This window comes from Hippocampus comes, unplaced genomic scaffold (genome assembly GCF_001891065.2).
Source record: "Hippocampus comes isolate QL1 unplaced genomic scaffold, H_comes_QL1_v1.1 scaffold381, whole genome shotgun sequence".
Classification (NCBI taxonomy): Eukaryota; Metazoa; Chordata; class Actinopteri; order Syngnathiformes; family Syngnathidae; genus Hippocampus; species Hippocampus comes.
Window position 1 is genome coordinate 660,055 of NW_017805016.1, and position 24,936 is coordinate 684,990.

Sequence of the window (24,936 nt, forward strand, 5' to 3'; positions counted from 1 at the left end):
GCAGATGGTTGTTCGTCTCTGTGTGCCTTGCAATTGGCTGGCAACCGGTTCAGGATGTCCCCGAAAACAGCTGGGATAGGCTCCACCACGCCCCGTGACCCTTGTGAGGATAAGCGCATCACAAAATGGATGAATACATGAATAACAACATATAACATATACACATTGATGTTTGTGCATTTTCATATCAATTTGAGCAAAATCAGATGCGCGCTCTTCATGCATCCATGAGGCGCTGGATCGGTACTTGCTATCGACAGATCCTCAAAAAACAAAGACTCAGACTCGGGTCCCAAAAAAAGCATGAGTGGGACATCCCTAGTGTGTATTTTGAATGTTGTCTAACAGATCATAGCCGTGCGACCCTCGTGAGGATGATGTAGTTCAGAAAATGGATGGATGGGTGGATATTTTACATGTAGCTCTTCACTAGTGTAGTTGTGGACTAGTGCACAGTTTTTCCTCACTCTTATGGCAAATAGTTTTTCTGCTAGCAAGTCCTAATCCTTCGACCAGTGCGCGGAAATATCATACAGTAGTGGGTGGCGGGGGGACTTTCACTCGTAAGACTTAATTCTTGTAGTTGTGCACTGAATTGTCCTGCTGGTGTGGTCGAAGAGCAAACTTTTAATGGATACGAAGCGCACTGGTCGTATGTTGACTGAATGCTCAAATGGCTTGTCAAACACTTTGCCTTTGTAAAACACTCGACATCTAGAAGAACCTGCTTCAAAGTAGTTGATGCAGCCAATACATTGCTGGCACTACAGTATTTAACATTCCAAAATGTGTCTATACAGTACAAAATGTATCATTTAAACTCATCATTCGCCATACGACAGTGTGACAACTGCTGCAGACTTTTCATGTTTGCCGTCGGCACTTCCTGAAGTATTTCAGTTTGAGATGCTGCAAGTGGATGTTTTTCCGATCTTGCCGGCAGTTTAGAGAAGTAGCGCCTGATTAGCGTTCGAACTGGAGCGGCCGTTTTGCGCGGGCTGGCCTGCTTCCTCTTCCTCAACTTAATGACAAGCCTCCACGGAGGTCTACACTGCTGCTTACCATAATTAGCCTGCAGCCTTAGCCTGGACTGATTGGTGGTCAGACAAACGAGCGTTGCTTCGAGCCCCGCTCAGCTTTTAAAACATTTTAGGCGCAGTGGCCGCTGTTGATTGTTCATATCAACAAATCTCCTCAGGGGATGTAGCGCTGAGAGGAGTCTCTGATTGCCTTGTCATTTCTTTGAGCACACCTGGCTCTCTCGAGGCGCCCTCTGCCGCAGTTGAATCAGAGCACTTCAATTAACACATGAATGTTCTTTTCACTCCATGGCAACTGTCTCTGCAATAATATGCTGTTGTTGATTTAGCTGCTCAGGTCAATGCAAGGAACTCTTCATTTAGACAAAAGTAGTCATTTACCGCTGTCGTAGAGCTGCTATAAGCAGTTGAAGTACTTGACAATCCTATTTTTCATGGCAGGTCTTTGCTAATAACGGCAGTTATTCGAAAAAGGTTGCGGCTAGCTATTTTTTTTTTTTTTTTAAGGAACAATACAGTCTGGTGATTATCCCATTGATAATTTTAGTTTTGGGATAAAAATCAAATTTGCAGTATGAAACCAAACATGGAAGTGAGGTGCAGATATTATTATTGTCAATTTGAGGTCCCCATCCTCACAATTGTATTGTAGTATCTCTAACTTTAAGTGTGTGTGGCTTAAAAAGCTGATGACTGGCCTGCTGAGTCATGTCGACGTCGGTGAGTGAGAGTGTTGAATAGGAATAAATAGCAGAAGCAACTAACTGTTAGCATCTCTGGTAGGGATTTAAAAACCCTTTTTTATCGTTGTCGTTATGGCGAATGAATAAATTATGAAAGAGGTTAGATGTTGACGCTTGTCGGCAGATTTGGGAGGAATAGCTCATGCCGTCGAGCTAACAGGGATTGTTCAGGTGTACCGCATGAAGTGTACACTGTGGTCAGTGTATTTATTACATTGCAAATATGAGGTGATTGATTATCCGGCACTTGCTTTGTTCATTGTCTCATCTTAATGGAGCCATGAGTCATCTTGTCCACATCCTCCTTTCATCCACGCTCAGCATGTCACTTGGCAACAGTTGCCCTGTTGCACACCATGCTTGGCATCTATTTATTGATCTTGTATTTCTGAAGAAAAGAAAATCTTAAGTGAGTCATTATGGAATCTGTGCTCTTGTTTTCTCCCTGCAAATGTCCCTTCAGCACACAGCGGCTGGCTGCTTTATTCTGTGTTTTCTCTATAGAGGGACGGATAATGCTGAGAAGACGGGTCATACCCTAATTACAGGACAGTATGTGCAAGTACTTGCCTCATGTTTCACTGATCTCAACAGTGTCACATTGCGAGAAAGAGCCATTCAATAGTGTTGTTGCAACATTTATTAGGCGCGTTACCGTAAGCTTTTAAGTCAGGGGTGTCAAATTCAAGGCCCTGGGGGGCCAGATCCGGCTCGCCGGGTCATTTTATGTGGCCCGCGAAAGCAAATCATGTGTGTCAACTTGCGAAAATCTGTACCGAAATGTCAAATTGTTATGTTAATAAATCACATTGAGATTTCCCAATAATTTTGTGACCCAGTTTACACTCACGTGAACAAAAATTGAACAAACCATTATAATTGACTTGACTGATTTCAAAACTAGTAATCTATTAATTTGTTGTGTCCAAGTAATAATTTTGTGGTTTCACGTCATAACGGCCCTCCGAGGGAAAACGCAACTCCAAATTGGCCCGTGGCTAAAATGAGTTTGACACCCCTGTTTTAAATAATTCACTGCTGTGGACGTGTGTATTCCCCACCTCGAATCCAGTTTACTGTAACTGACAAATATTGGTCAAGGATGTTTTTTAACGGGGAGGCATGCAAGAGGGCCTCGCCGAGCTCCTCTGTGAAATACAGGTTTGGAAATCACTGTCATGATTTAACAGATTTTTGTCGTTGGCGGTGTTACATGGCATTGGATGAAAGGCGTCACTCATGGCACAGTTCTTAGCTATATATCTAAATATATTATTCTTTTGACACCAAGAGAGCTTTCTCAGTATTTGCTTTTTGTTTTATGGTTTGAGGTGGAACAGAACAGAATATTTTGTGGGTCTTGAAAGATCAGTCAAAATGTTCAAAAAGGGGAAGTTACTTCTAAATGTTTACAGAAACTGTATTCTGATTAATATTGTGTTTGTGGACTACATCTTAAGTAGCGAAGATAAGGACATCAAAGTGATCTGGGCTCAGCTAATCACTGTCATGGCTCACCTGTTTTCTGAGTTTTGGTCATGTCATGTTCGCAAGCTGACCCCTTGGGCACTATGATGTCATTTCCAGTCGACATCAGAAATCAGAATACCGTGTTCAGACTTGTGAGGGCACGTAGAACATATTCCTGTCAAGAAAACTTGGGAATTGAGTTCCGCTTTAAAACAGTTGATAATTCGCGGAACTCTGTTTTCACAGAAGCTGCCAGTGAGCTTGTTCGATCATTTTACTGAGTGTCTCTTGTGCTTTTTCCTCAAGAAATAGAAACATGACTTGACACTAGTCTCATCTTATCCGCACACAGTGCATCATTGTCAGGGCTGCTGCAGAATCTGAATGAATGAATGAATGATTGGGGTTGGAAGCAGCCTCGTTTTCATATCACATGACAGAAGATCTAATTTGCCTACTTGTCAGCAATTCAGTGGTGCTGAGAGTGCACCGCCGAGAAATGCAGCGAAGACGAAGCTGATGCAGCTCGATCATGTGCTGTTTCCTTCCTACTATGTCTGCTATGCACCAGTTTCCATTGGTTGAACAGGAAAGTGCTCTTCCAAACATTTAACAGTGTTGTTGGCCCTCGGATGTTTGTAAAGTTGGAAGGTGACACTTAACGCCGAGTCATCGTTTCTCTGGTGCGAGTATTGCGTTTTTAAATTAAAATGAGGAAAGTCTCTGCGAACAATTTGGATTATGACTGATTTTTCACCTAAGATGTCACTTTGAAACTGCAGCCATAGACTCCGATTTTTTCCGGTGTCCTGCTCTCAGAAAGTGTTGAATGCAGTGTGTAGACTGGGCCGTGGCCTGGGTCTGATAGCTGAATAGCTGGATTGTTCTGCTCCAAAACCAGTGAATCACTCCGCAGCCATCATTTCTGTGCGAAAAGAAAGCACAGAGAAAACTGATTTGAAATCTCGTGCATGCTCATATCCCTCCGCTGTCTGACATCACGTCTTTTCTTTTTTTTTTATTTTCTCTCCAATTAGTGGTTCTCAAATTGGGCTCTGCAAGCCATCGCTTGTGGGGCAACCAAATAATTAGATATAATACCTGTTGTTTATATGGTACATAACCAATTATGAGAGATATGAAAACTTGTGGTGCTCTCAAGAAGCAGTCTTGTATTTCTTTTGACTGACTGGATTTTGGATTTAGCACGCACAGGTGATATAAGCATCCTATGTGTAAAGTATATCCACTGGATTCCTCATTCTTCCTCGTCTCGGATTATTTCTTCGTGTCTTATGTTTGTCCTCCTTTTATATAAATGCAACATAACTCATGCCGTTTGGTACAGGCTACATTTAAAAACATGTTAAAATTGTCTTGAGTGAAATTTTATGACCTGAAGAGTGCTTGCTTTGAGTGCAAATTGCGCCATGTTCAAGAATTTTGTTTTATTTTTATTTTTAACAGTATTTCATAGACACTATCAAGTATCAGTTGTCAGTATTGGCCAGTACTGAAATGTTAAGTATTTGTCCTTGCGCTTGGTTTGAAATCAGTGGCATCGTGAATCTACCAACTCAGAGCTCTGAAATATGAATTTGGTCATGTAACTGACTTTTTTTCTCTCTCTCTAAATTGGGCAGCTTTTTAAATGGGCAACAAGAAAGTCGCAATTAACTGATGTTAAGATCATGAGGTGGGTGTCTCCTCTGTAAGGGGACTCAAAAAGTTGGGAATCTCTGATCTAAATTGTGCACTTTCCCTGGTCCAGCTGCAGCCGCGCAGGCCCAAGCCGAGGAGCGGCGCAGCCAGGCCGTGAGTCCAACACCTCCAGCAAACACAGCGGCCAAACCTCAGGGCTGTCGGCCAGGTGAGCCCCTCCGAATGCAGACATGACTTTTTCGCCTGGCGTAGTTTCTGAAACATTTGCTACCAAACTATCCAATTGTCTCCCCCTGCTCTGCAAGGCTTACTGCAGGGTAGCCCTGAGTCATCACCTTACTACTTGACAAGCTCATTAATGATAGCCCCCCACCAGCACTCACAACTTGGTGCAAAGCTCTTACTGTAATATGGCAGTGTAAGCTGCAGCCTCCATCTGTATCTTTTTTTTTTTTAACCATGTTGACGCACGTGTTTGCAGTCCTTGACGGTGCCACGCTTCGAGTGGACGATCGACTGCGAGTAGCAAAGGAGAGACGAGAGGAGGCAGACAGGCAACAAGGTAAGGAGACACAATCGATTTTGCTTTGCCTTTACTTAAAGCTAATATTGTTAAGATAATCTTGGAAAATGCAGGCTTTTATTCACGACCCACAAAATGTTAGGCCCTCTGCACTGTGAGGGACACAGCCCAACGAGACTCGTCACACACCAAGAGAATGAGCGCCACACGTCTACCGACGCTCTGCAATGAAAAGAACTGCTTTATGTTGAGTGTAGGCACTCCCCATACAGTATACTTTACTCGATTACTCTATTGAAAACCGAAAGCATGGCATGGCATGACTGCCAAGAAAGAAGCAGATTGCCACAAAGTTGCTTGGTGAGTGGCGGGACTTAAACGCTTGACAAAAAAATCACAGTTGGCCACTCAACCCTGCGCATTGGGCAATTTAGCATACGAACTCCTTGCGATGCCAATGTCGCTCTGATGCTCCTCATCCAGTATGTCATTGTCACTTTGACTTCTTTTTTCAAGGAAGATGCACATTGCAATAGAAAGAGGACATGGGTGAGAATAATGATGAAAAAAGGGCAAATACCGCATTTGAATTTAATTGACACTGTACATTTGTTTGTTTATTGTTTATTGAACATATAAAAATATACAGTAGAGTAATAAATTGACAGAAAGTGAACGTAAGTACATACTCCGCTCGTGCATATTTTTACCACAAGCTTCGGTATTTCATCCTCGGGTACTAATAAAATCATAAATATTGTTAAGTATTGTTGTAAAACACAACATATTTACTGTGCCTGTAAATACTTATTTATTTTGTTTGGTGTTGCATGCTGGGCGGCTGTGTCTTGCTTGCTTATAACCCATATCTGAATTTTCGCCTGGGTGGAATCATCCATGGGTTTTGATTGGCTATAATCTGCCACGGTGCCACATTATGCCACTGTGATTCGATTTTTGAATCCCCGCAAATAAATCCCATGTCGTGCTCAAGGGTACTTCCAAAGCTGGGGGTTAAATCTTCAATCTTAGAAAAGCAGTTTACCCCCTCAGTCAAGCCACAGCAATTGGCTGACCAAATCCACTTTTCTCCATGACAAATGCTGTTTGTTGTTCGACAGAACACTTTTCGATTCCTCAAGAGTCCATCCAGTTGGCGACTTTGGTGATGTAATGCTTGCAAGCAGCTGCTTTGACATTGAAAGTCAGACCCTGAACCGCCTGACACACAGAGTTTATGCTGATTTTCATACCAGAGGAGGCTTCAATCCCCCCTGGCGACTTTTGCATACTTGTACACAACCGCACTCCAGCTTTATATGCTGGAGTGGCTGAACGGAACTTACAACGTAAACGTGGCATATCTAGAATGTAAGAAACTGCGGGACTGAATTTGTTTGTCTATATTGTGTCGACAAACAAACATTTTTTTTTAAATTGGAAAATTAAAATGACCTACTCTGTCTGTCTTTTTCATCAGCATTGCGTGAGTCTCAGATCATGGAGCGCGAGCGCAAGGCCAAGATGCAAGTGGAGCGTCAGCAGGAGGAGCGTCACAAGAAGGCCGCGGAACAGCGCAGGAAAGAGGAGCAGAAGCGTCAGGCTGTGGAGGAGAAGAGAAAGCAGAAACAGGAAGAGGAGAAGGTAGCTAACGGAGGAGCTCTGTGTCCTTGGCATGTTGCGCTTATCAATGAGCAAATGGACAAGATCTCTTCTTTTTATTAATGAATTATTTTTTTTGTATGCGGCAGGAGCATTATGAGGCAGTGATGAGACGAACGCTAGAGCGAAGCCAGCGAGCTGACCAGAGACAGAAGAGATGGTCCTGGGGAGGATTGTCAACAGACTCGGATGGACGAGCAGGTAATGGCTGATTTGTTTTGTTTTGGGCCATTAAAACACTGTCGATTGCATTTATGCACTGCAAGCGCAAAATGAAGTTGGAAGTGATGGAATTGGAAGTGTTTGTGGAAGAGGCAAAGAGAGTAGTGAGTTAGAGAAAATAATTTGATAGCTCCGATAATTTTTAACTCATCCTGAGTGTGTGGCGATTGGATCAACAGGAATATGCCCATGAAAATTGTGTTTAAAATATGGGACAAGATACCCAGAAACGTGCTCAGGGAGAAGCCAGCACCAATTGTCACAGTGCACTGAAGTGAGACCCAGACACACCAAAGTGCAGATTTGAAAGACGTTTTAAATGGCATAACTCCTTGTGACTGGCTCCAAGACAGCCCTTAGATAATTTTAGACGCTTCAAAATTGCATTGCTGAATAGAAGATATGTTGTAAAAATTTATGTTGGTATTTCCCCAAAAAAATTTTATGAATGGAAAAGGATGGCAGTGCATGGCGTGACTACCTTTCTTTTAGACACGCTGTAAGATACAAATTCAGCCCCTGCAATCCGTTTTAGGTACTGCATACAAATTTTGCCCATTTGGCAGATTCAATCCTTGCTGTGCCTGGTTAGTAGATCAGCTTCTGCATCTTTTTGTGTTCGTTTTGCATGCACGAAGCTTAAGTAAATCGGACACTGAATCAAGAAACACTCAGGTGTGACTTTAAATGTTCCAACAATGTAATGACATTGTTTTGGTAAGCTCAAATTTACAAATTAGATGCTTTATGGGTGTTGCCCAACTTTGGATTGATCCTCTGTCTTTTATGCTAATACGCACAAAACGTGAGGGATATTGGGCCTTAGGGGGAAATTTCAGGATGAACCTATAATGCACAAGAACCTTTAAATGTCAACTTCATTTGACCTTATCAAAGCTTTTTGAACGCACATGTCCAGGAGTCAAATGTTTCAGCACTTTTTACTCAACTTGCTGTTCATTAACTCATTCACTCCCAAAGACGTTTTTAAACGTCTTTTCAGACTTGGTCCAGAATTGGCTGGTACTGAATGAGTTAACAAGGAGCTGAATAGCAAAGTCACACAAGTGTTTGAGCTTTTAAAATGTCTTGTATCCCTTTCAGTCACTCTTTCAGTCTCTCTATATCTCTGTTGCAACCTGCTGATGACACTCTTTGACACTCCAAGCTCAGTGGCCACTTTCCCATGAGAACATCCGTTTTAAAGCCTTGTTGTGGTAAGGTACTGTTGATGATTTTTTTTTTTTTTTTTTGGGTGTCATCTTGGTCTCATGATGAGAAAATGTGAACAACATGATGAAGTGGACTGTTAAAATATAATTTGTAATTGAACCATGAATGGAAAAGGCCCATTCATATTTGTGACACCGGAAATTTGTTGAACAGATCCCTGTTGTGGAAGTTGTGCTTAAAGTGCTGAAACACTGAACAGTTGGGACGTGTGTATTCAAAAATTGAGGTCACCCTAAAATTGGACGACCTGTCATCCCTTTATTGCTGTGAGTAAAGCAACTTCACTGAAAACTGAATTCCTCTATTGTTGACATGGGGCTCTCATATTGTGACTTTAAACACTGTGGGGGGCTTGATGGCTGCCAGCCATGCATCACCTTCATCTCACTGTGCCGGGAAGTGAGATCACCACTGCCTCATGTGCTCTATTTCCCCCAGCCCCCTCTCTGAGAGCTTTCTTTCCCCACAGGAGACTCAGATGCCAGTGCCTCTTCTCCAGTAGCTATAGTAATCTCTTCTGCCTCACCAGAAAAGCCACCAAGGAACCAACAAGGTTTTATTTGCGATTTGCCCACCAGTCTAAATCCGCAGCATGCGGGCACATGTTGGTGCTCTGGACACTTGGGTTCCTCACACAATCTTCTGCAGCCTAACACCAACGGTTAAATAGAGGAAACCACTTTTGTCAGTGTGTTTTGTACTTTCAGGGAGTGTTACATTTGGTCTTGGACTCACTCATACTTTTGGGCAGGGCTCGATCTTCGGGGCTACTTTGCATGGAAGCCCGGTGAAATGCAAGGCTAAACTAATAATGTCACATTGGATCCAGATCAGGTCATGATGTGGCTACTTGGTTCTTCTCTACTAATTTCACTGCATGACATGAAAGCTCATTGTTGGTTGTTGCAAAAAAACCCAAAACAAAACATTTTTTAAGCATGAACTGGCAACACATTCCTTTGTCTAGTATGTCAGTAGTACATTTGAAAATTTCTTCTGGATCATCAAAATGGAAACAATCTCATCAGATTCACGACCTGTAGCTAAAAGTCTGCCTTTGCGATGATAATAAGGTGAACAAAATATTCGAAATGCCCCTCTGGATGCAAACCGCACTTGCAAAAATGAACCTAATTGTCAAACTATTGCCTCTCTCACAGCGTCAATCAGCGCTGGACATTATCTTTCGAAAGGCAGATTTTTGTCGATACAGGTCTGCACTGGAGCTCATTAGCTTGTTTAGGTGTTCCGAATATGGTAGCCAGTGGTGTTATATGAAAAATGATCCCTATTTTAGCACCTTTTTCACCCATAAGAGCCCTCCACTGTGTGAATCTCCCTTTTGAGCTCCCAGTAGTGTAATCCCTCCCTTGTTTGTCCTTCGTCCCAATGCCTCGTAGACAAGCGCTCCACATCCAGCATCAACCTCAAACAGCCATCAGAAGCTAACATCAACAAACGCCTGTCCTCGTCCTCTGCTACCCTTGTCAAATCTCCCGACAAAAGTAAGTCTCCTCTTATGACCCCTTTCTCCTCTCTCCCTCTCCCCTCCTCTGCCCCCCCCACCCTAGTATCTAACCTCCTCTCCTCCCAGCAGTACTTTCATGCTGTCTTATGTTTTACAGTGGTGTCAAACTCGAGGCCGACGGGCCAAATTTGGCCATCCACGTCATTTGATGTGGCTGGCAAAGGCTTGCCACAAATTTTCTTTTTGACTGTGCATGACGGACTTTACAAAAATGATTATAATCAAATGAATAGGCGATTGTTTAACATGCTGGGGTGATGATTAGAGTTCCTCACCAGAACATATTAGGAATGGGACATGCAGTCTAACTGCCATCTATCTAGTCTGTAAACAAACACAATGCTGCTCATCTTCTGGCAAGTAGATGTCATGACTAGTCATATGATTAACGTTTTCTGCAGTAGCTACACATTTGTTATTAGGATTTTCGTGGCATAGTAATTCAGCTTTCAGTTATTGTTGTACTTGTCTGCAGTGTTCATTTTCCTCAAAAAGTAGATAAACTATTCATTTTTGCACGTTCCTAAAATGAAAAACTGTTGTTGCATTTTAAATATCATTCAAGACCCTGTAAAGTGAAGTAGAGGGCCTCATTGTCTGCTGCAAGGGTGCACGTCTCTGAGGAAAAAAATGGAACAAATAAAAAGTCTGATGTGACAGCCATGGGCTTTGCTCTGGCGTGGCCACTTTAGAGCGCCTCATTGCCGCAACATGGAAAAGCGCAATGGGTTGTATCCCAGCCACTGGAAACTTTAAGCAAATATATTTTTGCAAGTCAAACATAGTTATGTCGGCATAAGAAAGATGCTACATGAAGTAGCCTTTTTTGATCACGTCCTGAAATCCGATTGGTGATTTGAAACCATGACCAACCCATCGGCCTAGCAGCCTCGCATGACCTCTGACCCCACGTGTTGTGCCTTATCCTAGCATTTGCACGCGACCTTACTTAGGCCGACTGTAGAGCTTCTTGACAACGAGATAATTGTTTAACTTGATGACTTGACTTTTCCTTGATGTCCAAACACGTGATTGGACTCGAGTACCATTCATTCGGTAACGTGGTGTTAAATTCCCCAATGAGTGTTGTCGTCATTGTCCCTTAGGTTTTAAATCCAGGAGTGCGTCTTGTAACCGTTTGCCTCGTAAAGACGGTGCTGCAAATGAGGAAGGCAAAAAGCTGCAGGCGGGGCCGACAGGTGCATAGACGCCGTGCCGTGCAACACTACATTTCTCGACTTATCACTGTTCCATGCAAGTTCCCTTGTCACTGGGATTTGATCAATTTCAGACGAATTAAATCCATTGGATTTTTTTTCCCTCAAGCAGGACATAAACCCCCCCATTTTTTTCTGACAAGCGTTAAGTCATGTAACATAAAAAAAAATGGATTTGCAAAATTATGGTAATTACAGAAGAGTAATTTTTTTTTCAGTTCAGCTTTGAAAGGCTAAGAAACACTCCCCAGTGTCTAAGGTCCAAGAGGCGCTTACAATGGCGCCTATGTGTGCCTCCGCTCACGTCTCATTTTTGATGATCACCAGTTCGACATCAGCTGCCATGATGCTTGCTGACTCATACGCAGTCCAAAACTGCACATGACCCGTTGGAAACACTCTTTGCGGGGCTGTTCTTTTTGACTCTCTCCCTGTGTCTCGTTGGCCGTGACCCTGCTCTCATGGCCGTAGGTGCTTCCATGAAGAAGAGGAGCTCGTCCCTCACACGAGTAAGTGTGGGCAGAGCACAGACCCCTGCCAAGGCTGCTAAGGGGACAGCAGAAAATCAAGGTGGCTAGCATGGAGCAATCAGTCGATCACTTTTTTCATGCTTCCATCTGGCTATTTTCATTTATTTATTTATTTTTTATAAATTCCAGGCATGATGCTCTGATGTTAACAGCTTGCTGTTTCTGAATCTAAAAGAGATTTTGTGGGGATATCTCTTCATTTATCTCAGTTAAGGAAAAGTAAATTATCTGGTGGTTTAAACGGGCTTACATTATATTTGGCTTGATGGAATCTCATTCCCCTCCCCCAAAACTCACACACAATGCTGGATAACATTTTTTGGCCAACTGCTCATGTTTTCGACACGCTCCTGTCTGATTTGCATTTAACATGACATGCTTGCACTTTTAACCAGATCCTTTTCTGCTGCACACACTGGCAACTAACTGTCACGTCTCCTCGTCGTTTTTACAATCGTCGACTCCAGCAATGGTCTTGTTGTATGTTCTCACTAACACCATGTATTGTTTTTGTTTGGTCACAAAGTGTAGATTGTGTTCTTCCCCCCTACAGATGACGTCTTCCTAGCTGGAATTAAGATGCTTTGCTTGTACATCAGTGCCATCCCATCGTAGCACCCACAAACGCACCCAAATCCCTTGAAGAGTGCCAGTGTGCAGTCTGTGTATTAATCAGCAAAGCTTTTCTTTGTCCTTCCATCTCTGCAGCTCCCATTGAGGGGTCCCGTTGTGCTCTCCATGATAAATCTCTCTCCATCTATTTATTTCTTGGCAGGATTGTTCAATATATGATTTGGATTAGGGAATGGGCTTTATATCAATAACTAGGTGGATGGTGTTGGGCATGTGTAATTGTGTACGTTAATCCAGGTACACACAGGATGTACAATTTGGTGCTTGATCTAAAATAGCATTGCTCGACCTTGGCGCTGATCTGTGCTCTAATGAGTGCTACTCCAGTCCCCGTCACTGTTCTTTTAGCCTCTTAACACCTTGATGCGTAGTAGCAACTTGCTAGCACTTAAAATGTAAATTGCATCTGACAGTAGCAGATGTCAGTTTAGTAAGAAATTTCACCGAGCAGGGGCGGGGCGGCCATCGGGAATTTCGGGAAAATAAACATTTTCCCGAATGTCCGGTATGTTTCTGGGCTGGTCCTGGGCATCGCGGCCACACCTCCCAACCGCCCCCCCATGTCGACAATTATTGGTGACAGATACTAATTGACATGAAAAGTCGAGACACACCGCCAATCTTTATTTTTACTCGAGAGCGGTGCTGACTTCAAATCCGAAGCGATAGAACACTACAATTTACAGGGATCTAATAGTGATTGTGACAAATTTAAATTACACAGGCTGGCCAGGGGAGACCTTCTTGCACGCCTACCTGTTGAAAAACGTGCTCAACGAATAAATACGTCACTGGCAGCAACAAATGGATTCAATTGATCAAATTTCAATGTCTACCGCAGTTAATTAGTTAACTTGATGGGCACCCTACAACCGTTTTCACAGTAGCCTGCAGTGTGATACACTCCCCGTCTTTCTTGCCCGAATAATATTTGTTTGCAGGTGACTAATGATCCACTGTTTTTCTCTTCCCCATCAGCACACACCCCACTGCCTTAAGGAACCATTGATTTGACCACATTGTCGACTGATCCAACTTAGATAATCAATGGTCGGTCTCAGTACTCTTACATGGCATCACTGCCTTGTTATTCTCATGAAATGATTTCATTGACGACCAGAAGTGAAACACCCTGTGAGACTATTGAGACAACCTTTTGCTGCATGTTGTTGATTCTCTCCTGATGGTTAAATCACATGGTGACTTATCTAACTGACACTTCCCCACCCCCACTTTACCCTTTCTTTTTTGTCATTCTCTGCTGCTCTTCTTGAACCCCCACCCCCTTCCTGTCCTTTTTTTTGTTCTCTTCTTTTTTTTGGCGGGGGTTTCATTGTTTTTGGTGGGCTCGCCACGTAGCCCGCAAGCAACCAACTTGCACTGTGGACGGCGGGGTCATTAGTCGCCTGCTCACTCCCACCCAGGCCTCACTTGCTCGGAGCAAGAGTGCTGCCGCCCTTTCCCCTGAAGGAACAGAGGCTCCAGGTAACCCCCCTCTTTTCACATAGCCGAGCTAAAAGAGGAAGGTTTCTTGCCCCTCTCCCTCGTGCCCCCCTTCCACGGTTCGGTACAATGCCTATGGCGACCCTGACTTTCCAAGGGCCTTCAGGAGCACCCAAAGTTTGTACACCCGTCGTAACGCAATGTATTCAATCTTAAGCCCCTGCTAACTCATTTGGAAGTTCATAATTACAGCAACATTTATATGAAAAACATGTCTAGTATTTATATAAAATATTACATGGAAAAAAAAGGTAAGTACGGTTGTGAAAAAGCGCACCTTGTGCTTCTTGTACCACGTAACTTTGTAAGTGCTGTAAATAGTAAACCAACGACCCTCTGGCCTTGGCCCAACATGGCCCTGCTTGTGATTGATGCGTTTCCACTGGCAAAATCAGGTACTATGAGCTATAGTTTTTAGTAAAAGGGGGATCTAAATGTGCCAAGTCAATACAGAGTAGGGCTTGAACCAGGCCTGGCAGCTTACGAGCCAGTCCATTTGTCGGTGTCACCTGTGTTATAAAATCAAAGGCCACGACTGCATAGCTTGAAATAGTTGTCCCATCTTGCTGTGCCATAGCCTGAGTGTTTACTCCATGGTCTATATTTTGCTGTCCTGCTTTTGGGTGGAAACATTGTATGTCCAAATATGGTCAATACCCCCCCCCCCCCGCCCCTTTTTTTATTTTTTTATTTTTATACAACTCAATATCAATTGTCTCCATGTGTTCTGTTAATTTTAAGCGCCTAACTGATTTAATGTGTTGACAATAGCTTAAGAACGAAACTGTTAACTCTTGAATGCGCAATTGAGAGGCTTTGCGAAACTTGCCTCACTCTGCGGGAGCTGTGCGGCATTATGTTGCCACAACATTGAAAATCAGAAATTTTGAAAATCTGGATGTTTTTTTTTTTTTTTCAGCCTTTCAGAGACAGCGGTTACTACAGTGGACATCTTATCATATTATCAGCTTACAGGATTTATATATGGAGCCACATTGCAATAAGACCCATTTTGATGCCGCGACAGTCAAGTTTTCACGTACAGTATTTGCCTAAATAAAGTCACCGCTCAGCTGAGCCATATATATTGGCAGCAAAGCGGACTCATGTGATAGAACATAGCTCCATGTAAATATGGACCATCACGCGTCCAGCTCACATGCGCTGCCGAAGTGATACAATCGGCCACAGTTGCAGTGTGCCTTGGCTTGAGCCGATCAGGCCTCACTCGACCAGTCGCATTTCTCGGCATCTGAGGAGCTTCTGGGTCCATGCTGGGAGATTTTCTTTTAAGCCGCTTACTTGTTCTCGTTGTGTCAGAATGAAACCGTTGTGCTGCTGCTAGTGTTCTGGCACCAAGATCAGAGACCTGCCGGCGCCAGGTGCCGTTTTGACTGTTGTAGTAAATGGTACTCACGCCATTCAAATCGCAAGATATACGCTTCTCTGTGGTCATGTAAATACAGCTTGTCACGTCATTAATACCGGAAAGTAATTCACTCTTTGTGTATAATGCACAGGTAGATGTGCATCATAATAGTGGTTTGTTCTGGAAAGCTACTGGAATCTCTGCAACAAATTCAAGCTGTGTCGGTTTTGGGTGTGGCGTTTATTGACCAGCCATTAGACACCCATTAGCGGTTATGGATCGTGTGCTAAGTATGGCTCCAGTGAAAACATGACCCATCTGCAGCAGCAGCACAGTGCACATGCATTGCATGCTCATCATACTTTGTAGATGCAGAATCACAGAAGACACTTGCGACTGATCTTTTGCAACGAGAGCCCTCAAGGTCGCCGGATTATCATGACTAATCCCTGACACAGCAAGTCGATAGCTGACAACAAGATGTCCCCTTTTGCGGAAACGAACACTTTTCAAGTCGGATTGTTGTCCTGCGCAGCATCGACATCAAAGATTAATAGAGCTTGCTCTTTCTCGCCCTTTCTTGTGAGGTATTTGAAGTACGGTGCTGTGTCGTTTCGACTTGGTCAAATGGTCACCAGTGGGACTAACGCAGGTGTTAGCAATGACATTAGTCTTGTTTCCTTCCACTTAGGTTTAATAGAAGCAGATTAGTGCTATAGCAGTGCGAGACGTCACACTAAGTACTCTGTCTAATTAAATATTCATTGTGATTCTCACAATAGCTCTCCTAAAACAATAGATATAATGGTGGTCTTCAAATTTTTAAATGTAGCAAATACAGCGGTGCCTCAAAATATGGGTGACCCCATTTGAGTTTTTAAAGCCATTGTGGCTGTTTTCGTTTTGACCTGCAAGCAAGAATTTGAGATAAATGTGTTTAGTGGCAGTGAGCTCAACTAACCCTCAAAAACGTAATATGCATTGTTTATTTAAAACGACCATATAACTTTGCCTGATACAAAAAAAAACCCACTCTTAATGCCAAGAAATACTGCTAACAAATAATATTGGTGTCTTTGTTATAACCTTTTTTTAAGCATTGGCCATTCAAACACAAACAGTGCATCAAAACATGCTGCAAGACAGCGTAATTTGGCATTTATTGATGACATTTTCCAAAATGTGACTTATTTCAGCTTACTAAGTCACTTCCAGTATTTGTAAAGGTCTTCTCTGTCCCTCCGACTGAATTGTACAACCCACAGTGACCAAGTTGCACACACCAGAAGCAACGACAATGAATTATTCATAATCCACAAATTGTTTTTCTCGACATTCTGTTTCATGATATCAGAGTTTTGTGTTTTGAGTTACGCACAGTCATTGAATGAATGTACCGTACGTAACCTTTTTCCTGAAGGTACCACTATCACAGTACAGGACATGTTGTAGTTTAACACATATTAACTGTTTGCGACCCTCACAAACTGCTTTCTTGTTTATTTATTACACGCCAATATACTAATATTAGAAATGTGATGTGTTGGTTAGGGTGGTCCATTTTGGAAAAGTTTGTCGGATTCGTCGGGCCGGGTCGGAAATCTTGTCGATACTATGACACAAGGATGTGTGCAAAATTTTATTCCGATCGGATAATTTTATCCCGTCCCGCAGAGCGACCAAAGTTTCCCCTATGGAAAGAATGTTACGGGGCTGAATGGTAGTACGGTTTCTCCCGTACAGTAAGGATTTTGTTTTGCTCAGTTCGCACTTGCAATAATTCAAAGACGGAAGACAGGAACGCATGTATTGCAAAAAAGGCAACCGTGGTTATCCTTCAACACTGGTGAGATTGTTGGTCCATGTTAACTGGTCCATCTGTCTATCTGTCCATCTGTCTATAATGTCCATCAACACTAGTGACACTGTTAGACCGCAAAAAAAACGAAATCCGCCGTGCGTGCCATCCCATGCCTACTTCGCGCACGGGTGCAACGCCCGGTGTCGCTCCACGACCTGCAGAAGGTGCTGTCGCTGTTCATCGTCGCGCGTAATGGCGCCGTAGAACGCGCTGATGAGGGCGACGCCCCTCTCCGCAAAGTCGTTCACCACCCGTAGGTGACGAGCGCGCCGACGAGCCGTGGTGATGTTCGATGTCGAAAAGCGTCCTCAGCTCAGCGTCCAGTAAGAATTCCGGCGATTCTCGACTTCAATTGAAAGATATTAGCTCGCCAGTAGGTGACCGTTGTGTGTTAGGCGTGCGTTTGAGTTTGTCTCCGGCTGCTGAGAGCAGCGATGGAAGGTTTAGTTAGTCAGGAGGTGATCGTTCGGGCAACATTCAGCCCAGCCAGTGTCACGCATGGCAAAATACACATGTTCACCCTATTGAGACCAGTTGTTATGGTGGAAACTTTGGCCGCTTTGCGGGACGGGAAAATATCATCAGATCGGAATGAAATTTTGCACAGAACCTTGTACCATAGTATCGACAAGAATTCCGACCCGGCCCGACGAATCCGACAAACTTTTTTTTTTGCCATGAAAATGTGGACCACCCTAGTGTTGGTGTTTGTTTTCTGTTCTAGTTGTTATTCTTGAACTCACACCTAGATTTTGAGTTTGCTTGGTTTTTGAGGTCCTCGTGACCACAGATCGAAACTGTTGCCTGCTTCAGTGCCACGCCTAACAAACTCGATTTATTTTCACCCCCTTAAAAAATAATTTTCCTGCGTTTCAATCACCTGTCACCCTTTCCTCCTTGTCACTTATTACTCCTTGTATCTAATTTATCTTGTACCCCTTTTTTTCCCCCCCTTTTACACTTTTTGGTACTTTGCTGCTTCGCTGCCCAACCCGGCCTGCTTGTCACCCCTCCCCGCTGCCGATGACTGTGTCCTTTACCAGAGTGTCACCTGTGTCCTCGCTCAGCCTCCGCCACCCCGCTCCACCCGCCTCGCGGGCCGTTGCGCAGTCGCAGCATCGACCGGCAGAAGAACGGCATGACCACCTCCGTGTCGGCAGACGGAGCCCTCGACCCCTCGCTGGTGAGAGTCTCTCTTTTTTTAAAAGCCAAACAAAAGCTCATTCACTTGACAATCAATAATTGGTTAATTGTATCCAAAAGGATGTAGGTATAACGTTTGCCAGTCAAAGTCATTCAGCTGGATGCAAATGACAAGGAAGTTGAATTTCCACCAGTGCCCTCCTCGGCACAAAGTTATCTATTGCGACGCCTGTCATTGTTGTCACTCGCTGTTGCTCGCTCTCCGACACAGCCTTTCAGTCGACACTCTGTTCGGCTGTGAAAGGATTCGTTGACATGGCATGAGACAAACTTGTGGCCTGATTATGGACAGATCGGGTCATGCAAAGCAGGCAGCGCCCTGAGCCTGGGGCCGCTGGACTTTCCATCTCTTTGTGTCTGTGCTTCCCTGCACTGATTGGTAACCTTGTGGTTAGCACTGTGCAAAGCTCCTTGAATGATACCTTTGTGTATTATTTTCAAGCTTCTTTGTGTCAGCCTATGTCGTAAGGGAAGGTTTTTACAAGGTTTGCAGGTCGTCATTGTGTTTTGAGTGGCTTCTTTTTACACTCAGAAACTAATACTTGTCCCTGTTTTCAACCTATCCAAAGCTTGTAAACTTGTTTTATGATGAGAACAGTCTAGTCATCAACCCCTATTGTGACAAATGTAATTCACCTTTCTGAATGGCATCAAATGACACCATTCTTGAGTTAGAGTATGTATGTGGCTATGTGGAAAATGTGAGCTGATGTAATTCTGGTTGCCATGAATTAATTTTCCATTTCTGGGCTGTTGGGGGGAAACAAAACAGAACAAGCAGGAAAAAACGTTGACCTTGTCTGGGCGGCAACGTCCGCCTTCTCCATCCATCCCCATGGTACGCAACCGTTCGCCATCCCCCGCCCCAAAACCATCTCCAAAGAGGACTCCATCCCCAGCAGCGTCAAAGTAAGAAGTCAAGCAAATGTTGTGTTTCACCTCACCTTATCAGAGAAAGTAAACGCAGCTTTTTATTATTAAAGACCCTGGGACATTAAATATTTCTATCCGAATACATTCACCATGAATGGGAAGTATAACTGGTCAAAATATGCAAAACTGAGAATGATGTTGTACTTAATTGTGTAGAACAACTTGTTTTTTTCACCATTTCAGTTTTCCTGACATGGTGTCTGAAAAGACCCTTGTTAGACAAGAGTACATAGGCGTGAACATCACGCAGACAAGCAAGGATAGCGATGGGGGAGTCTGACTTGACAGCCATAGTGTGAACCTCCTCACAGGGTCTTTTTAGAGTGCCTCGTTGTTGACCTTGAGTGTGTGGTAAGAAGGCAAAAAAGCGACAGGGCAAAAAAAAAAAAAAATCTGACATACAGTCAGTTTGACAGTCAGTTTGTGGTAGGGATTTTGCACTGGTGTGGCTGGTTTATTAGAGTGCCTCATTGTTGCAGTGTGGAAAAGCCCCACGACGACTCAGTGGGATGTCATCGAGCCATTAGAGGTGTTAAGTGTTTATATATTATTAAGGCTCAAACATATAGTTATGCGTAGGCCTAAGAAAGATGCTTAGACAAAGAAGCTTTCAACTTTCAGGTCACAGGATTCGATTGACAGTTGAGCGTGTTATGGCTTCAGTGTTCAGGGAACACCCCACAGCATTTGAGAGTGGAAAGAAGAACTTCACTGTTGATGCATTTGAAGCCTCGTTTTGTGTACTTGGCAATTGCTTTTTTTTTTTTTTTAATCATTTCAATTTTGGCAGTGTTCTTAAAAATTTAATACATTTCTCTTCACCTAACATGGAGTTTAATGAACATGTTTTGTTCTGACAGGCAAAATTCAAAGGGACGCCCACCCTCACCTGCAATGAAACATCCCCCATCGCCTCAGCCGACGTCAGCCAAACCCCCTCCGATCCAAAAACCGGCTCTCACCCCGCCAGGTCCCCCTACCCTGCGCAAGAGGGACTCCCGCTCCAAGGACATGCTGTTACCCATGCAGGCTGGCTTGCCACACTCGTCCGACTCTAGCAAATCCAAAGAGAAAGACGGTGAGCATCTCGGCGTGGCGCTCACAGTTAATGCCATTACGTGTGGTTTTATTTCAGTTGACTCAACAATGTTTTATAATTCTGGACTGGATAGGTAGAAGCTTCTTTCAAAGACTTCTTAAATTGTGATGCCACACAAACAGAAACATCAAACCATGTCAGCATTTTTCTTTGTATTCAACACACCACTAGCTTTGTCGCTGATTGCTGGCCTGAGATATACACAGTATATATATTTCTCCCCCTCTCCTTGGCCTGTTTTCCCTCTGGTTTATACTTTTGTTTGTGTCTGGTGTACAGTGATGTGGCAGTAAATCTCAATGGAGCAGCTCTTGCAAATCCCAACTGTTGTCACTTCCTGAGCTTCATTCGAGTTGTTGATGCTCCCATCTACTGGACAGAGTTGTGCTCTACAATATACACGGTCACCATATGTAATATCTCGATATCTAAGTCCCTACATGTTCTTGACTAACTCAATTAAATTGGCCACATGCCGAAAAATGAGAGCTTTATTTCTCAAAATTTGCTCGCTCATTTGATAGGTTTCATGAAGCTTCACATGCTCAATATTCGCATCGGCTGTGACTCAACACATTTTCCTTTTTTCCTTCCTCTTTCAAATTTTATGCCCTGTCCAAATCTGTTTTCCAGTTAGAATGTTATGGAATTAGTCACGTCCAATTTATTTATGCAGCCCTTAATCACAACACAATCTCAAAGGGTTTCCCAAGACCACATCTGACAAATATTAATGACATCCTCTGATCTTAACCCCATGAGCATGTGGAGGGAGAAAAAATCATCTGAGGAGTAACAAGAAAGCTTGAATTATCTCGAGTATGCACATAGTACATGCTTGTCTGTGTTCAAGCATATTTTATAACACATAATGCCTTTTTTATCGCAAAGTAAAAAGTTGAAATGTTAAAGTAACTGAAAATGTATCATTTAACATGATTAGTTTTTATAAGTCTTGTTAAAATTTGAGATAATTTGTGCGAGCACTTGTTTTCAACCATTTTTAAACATTCCAGCGGACAACTTGTTGCTCATTGTCTGATGCTGCAAACCTGAGCCAATTTTAAATGACTGACAAAACAGTGCACGTTATCAGTGCCAACAATGGGTGTTCGAAGACTACGGAAGCCACTAATCGAGCAAAAAAAGAGATTTATTGACTAAATCGATACATCATCCAGCCCTAGTATTCATGAGCAACCATCTTGTGTGCGTTGTGAAATAATCCAATTTCACTTCATTGTTCCAACAATTATTTACTACAAATAATCTATCTTTGCTCATTTTCGTATGCCAGTGGGGAATAGTGACAGGCAGAACAATTAAACCCTCTTACACGAGATGGAGTTAACCAGAGTATCCACTTGTTGTGAAATTTGGGCAACACTGTACTATAACCATCACGTTAACGCAGCAATCATATAACTTGTATTTGTCTTTCCTTCCTGTCAGATGCTAAGACGGGAACCAATTCTGCTGCTGAGGCAGCCAAGCTCTTGGCAGAGCACCGCAGACAGATGCGTGAGCAGAAGGAGAAAGATGAGCAACTCAGGATACAGCGTGAGGAAGAGGAGAAGTGAGCATCTTTAATTTTCTCTCACGAGGGGCATCATCAACGAAGATGTTGTCTTCCTCCATCTCAAGTACGACGATGAGAGTGAAGGTTAAAGCCCTTTCGTTTGGTCTTTCAGGGTCAGGAAAGAGGAGGAGCAGCGTCTGGCGCAGGAGGCTCTGCTGAAGCGCCAAGAGGAGGAAAAGAAGCTGGCAGAGGAGAGAAAAGTGAAGGAAGCGGAGGAGGCCCAAAGAGCGGAGGAAGAGCGGGAGAGACTGGAGGCTGAGGAGGCTCTCAAGCAGGCGGAGCTGCAGAAGGAGCGGGAGGAGGCCGAGGCCAAGGCCCTGGAGGAGGCCGAGAGGGTCCGCCAGGAGCGCGACCGCATCATGCAGCAGAACCAACAAGAGCGTATGGAAAGGAAGAAGGTAATTATTGCACACTATCAACAGTATGGCAGGAAATCAAAGATATACGAAAAACTATCTGTGGTTTCAGAGAATTGAAGAAATAATGAAGAGAACTAGGAAAGGAGATGGAAATGACTTTAAGGTGAGAAATTGATATTTCTATCAGCGATGTTCACAAAATAGTGTGATTTACAAGTGTTGCCACTCCTATGCAGAGAGATGAAGACAAGGACCAGGAAGACAATGAAGATGGAATGGACACGTTGAGCTTTGATGCAAGGAGTATGTTCTCGTTACTACCACTTATCAGACAGGGCTACTATTTCAAGGCCTAAAACAACAAGCTGATGCACATCAATTCACTTGGCAGGCAGACGCTCTGAAGCTCTTTTGTGAAATGTGTCCAGGCCCAGAATTAGTAAAGCACTCCAAACTATGATGCCCCTCCACCATTGATTAATTTGTTGGGATGATGTTTTGATGGTGGTGTTGTTGTGTGTTCAACATAACAGACAACAATCAAAAATCTGTGTCAGGAAAGGGAAATATTTTTTGTACCGGATGTTCAATATAAATGTTCAATCAATTAAATAAAATGGGTCAACATCTGTTTTGACTATATAACTGATCTCCTTCAAAGATGAAAGTCAGATGGGGGATGTTGCCATGGAGATGCACAACTGTGGCGATGGAGTCCCACAAAGAGAAGAACCCCTGGGCTGCCTGAATAGGAGAGAGGAAACGGACGACAAGGAGAACAACAACGCCCCGGACGAGACTCAAGCACTCAGGTAAAGACGGCCTCGAAACATTCACCCATACACGCTTCATTTGAACAGAAAAGAAAAGTATTTATGACGTTTGCTGTCGACTGAATCACATTAGTGTTGATATTTGACACATCCCATCGTGGCCAGAACTAGCAGTTAGATTCGTTCTATTTCCCTACAAAGCCTTTTTAAGTCTCTTAACTATTAAATATACGATGATTAGAGTATTCGTGTTCACATAAGCTATACAGCAGGGGTCCCCAACCTTTTTTGCACCACGGACCGGTTTATGTCAGACAATATTTTCAGGGACCGGCATTTAAGGTGTGGCGGAAATAATACAACAAAATTATATGGTATGAGCTGCATGAAAACTGTGGTGTTTTCGAAATATAATAATAAACACAAGGAGCGTCTAATCTGGCCGCAACACTCTGATCGCTATGGTAATGTTTAATGCCTTCAAAATACGATACAATGCAAATTCAAAGTGCATGAAAATGACCACTCACCACAGCCCCGAGCTTGATTTTCTGCAACCAGACGGTCCCATCTCGGGGTAATAGGAGACAATGACACCTCAAGTGTGTGTTTTGCGTCAAGTCTACTTCGTAATTTTGTTTTAGTCGCCGTTGCTGCAGAAAAGCCCCGCCTCACACAGGTAGCATGTCGGAAATAGCAACAGTGCTACTGTGGCGATCTCAGAATATTCAGCCATAACTTTAATCCATTTGTATCGAACGTACTTTGAAGGCCGCTGTCATTTGATCTCCAGCAGTTTTTTACTCATTTTGCGAGCTCTGGTGTGTTTGTTTTTAAGCGGAAATCGGTCACGTGACGGGGGAAAGCGTGGCTTGACGTGTGTCAAGCGTGACACAGACGGATGTAACGGAGAATCCGGTAATTTTTCAAAATAAAACTTCTTTCGTATTCCGAAATAAAACGGAATTAAGGCAAGTTCTTTCTGTGCGGCCCGGTACCAAATGCCCTGCGGACCGGTACCGGTCCGCGGACCGGCGGTTGGGGACCCCTGCTATACAGGCAGTGGATTTATCTAATGGAATAAAAGTACCCTTTATGAGCTCCCGTAACCCATGATTATCTCACATAAGATGACATTGTTAGTTGTCTATGTGCTGGATTTGTCTAGCTATTTTTTTAATCAATTTAAACCACGAGCGCAGCATCAGAAAGCCTTGATCAATTTACTCACAACCTACTCAGTGTGAAATATGGTTGGGAGTCACTTATTGGCAGATAATCAAACTGGCCTTCCTCTCTCCAGTCCAGTTCAAAAGAGCCGTCTGGTGGAGGGCTCGGAGTTCCTGAATGAGCAGGACCCGGCCAAGGTGGAGCTGGTGTCGAGCCTGGGCAACAAGTCCAACCAGTGGAGCTTCGAGGAGCTCATGGACCGCAATGTCCACTCCAAGACTCACGGCCTCATCGAGGCCGAGGACTGTAACCCGGTGCTGATTAACTGCGACGGGCCGGATGGCACCAAAGGAAGCCCAGTCAACTCCCTGCATTCCTCCAGTCAAGCCATCGAGACCCTTTCGGGTGAGTAGAGTATTCCTGTTGAGGTTTAAAGTGCCTTACTCAGATGAGTAACGCATTTTCCAATTCAGCATCTAAAGAGCACAACGTGTCAGTAATCTGAGCAAGCAGAAAATTCAGGATGAAGCCATCATAGTTTTCTTTGACCTTTCTTCGCCAAACAGATACTGAAGTCAAACATCAGTCAGCAAAAGAACCACTCAGTGTGAGGCTAGGCTCATT

General features: G+C 43.6%; 1 protein-coding gene across 13 annotated transcripts in view; it reads left to right on the forward strand.

Moving 5' to 3' along the window:
- map7d3 (MAP7 domain containing 3) overlaps positions 1-24,936 on the forward strand; it is a 33,418-nt gene that overhangs the window by 5,180 nt on the left and 3,302 nt on the right. The window contains exons 2-19 of one of the 13 annotated variants that reach the window (XM_019863340.1): positions 5,025-5,123; positions 5,397-5,477; positions 6,919-7,082; positions 7,190-7,301; positions 9,025-9,108; positions 9,956-10,060; positions 11,190-11,282; positions 11,772-11,870; positions 13,823-13,948; positions 18,240-18,379; positions 19,172-19,308; positions 20,193-20,410; positions 21,884-22,007; positions 22,123-22,408; positions 22,479-22,532; positions 22,606-22,672; positions 23,031-23,181; positions 24,446-24,717. In XM_019863340.1, coding sequence (XP_019718899.1) covers positions 5,025-5,123; positions 5,397-5,477; positions 6,919-7,082; positions 7,190-7,301; positions 9,025-9,108; positions 9,956-10,060; positions 11,190-11,282; positions 11,772-11,870; positions 13,823-13,948; positions 18,240-18,379; positions 19,172-19,308; positions 20,193-20,410; positions 21,884-22,007; positions 22,123-22,408; positions 22,479-22,532; positions 22,606-22,672; positions 23,031-23,181; positions 24,446-24,717 — 2,412 coding nt within the window. The remainder of the gene's footprint in view (positions 1-5,024; positions 5,124-5,396; positions 5,478-6,918; positions 7,083-7,189; positions 7,302-9,024; positions 9,109-9,955; positions 10,061-11,189; positions 11,283-11,771; positions 11,871-13,822; positions 13,949-18,239; positions 18,380-19,171; positions 19,309-20,192; positions 20,411-21,883; positions 22,008-22,122; positions 22,409-22,478; positions 22,533-22,605; positions 22,673-23,030; positions 23,182-24,445; positions 24,718-24,936) is intronic. The other 12 variants (XM_019863341.1, XM_019863343.1, XM_019863342.1 and 9 more) reach the window with 12 other exon arrangements.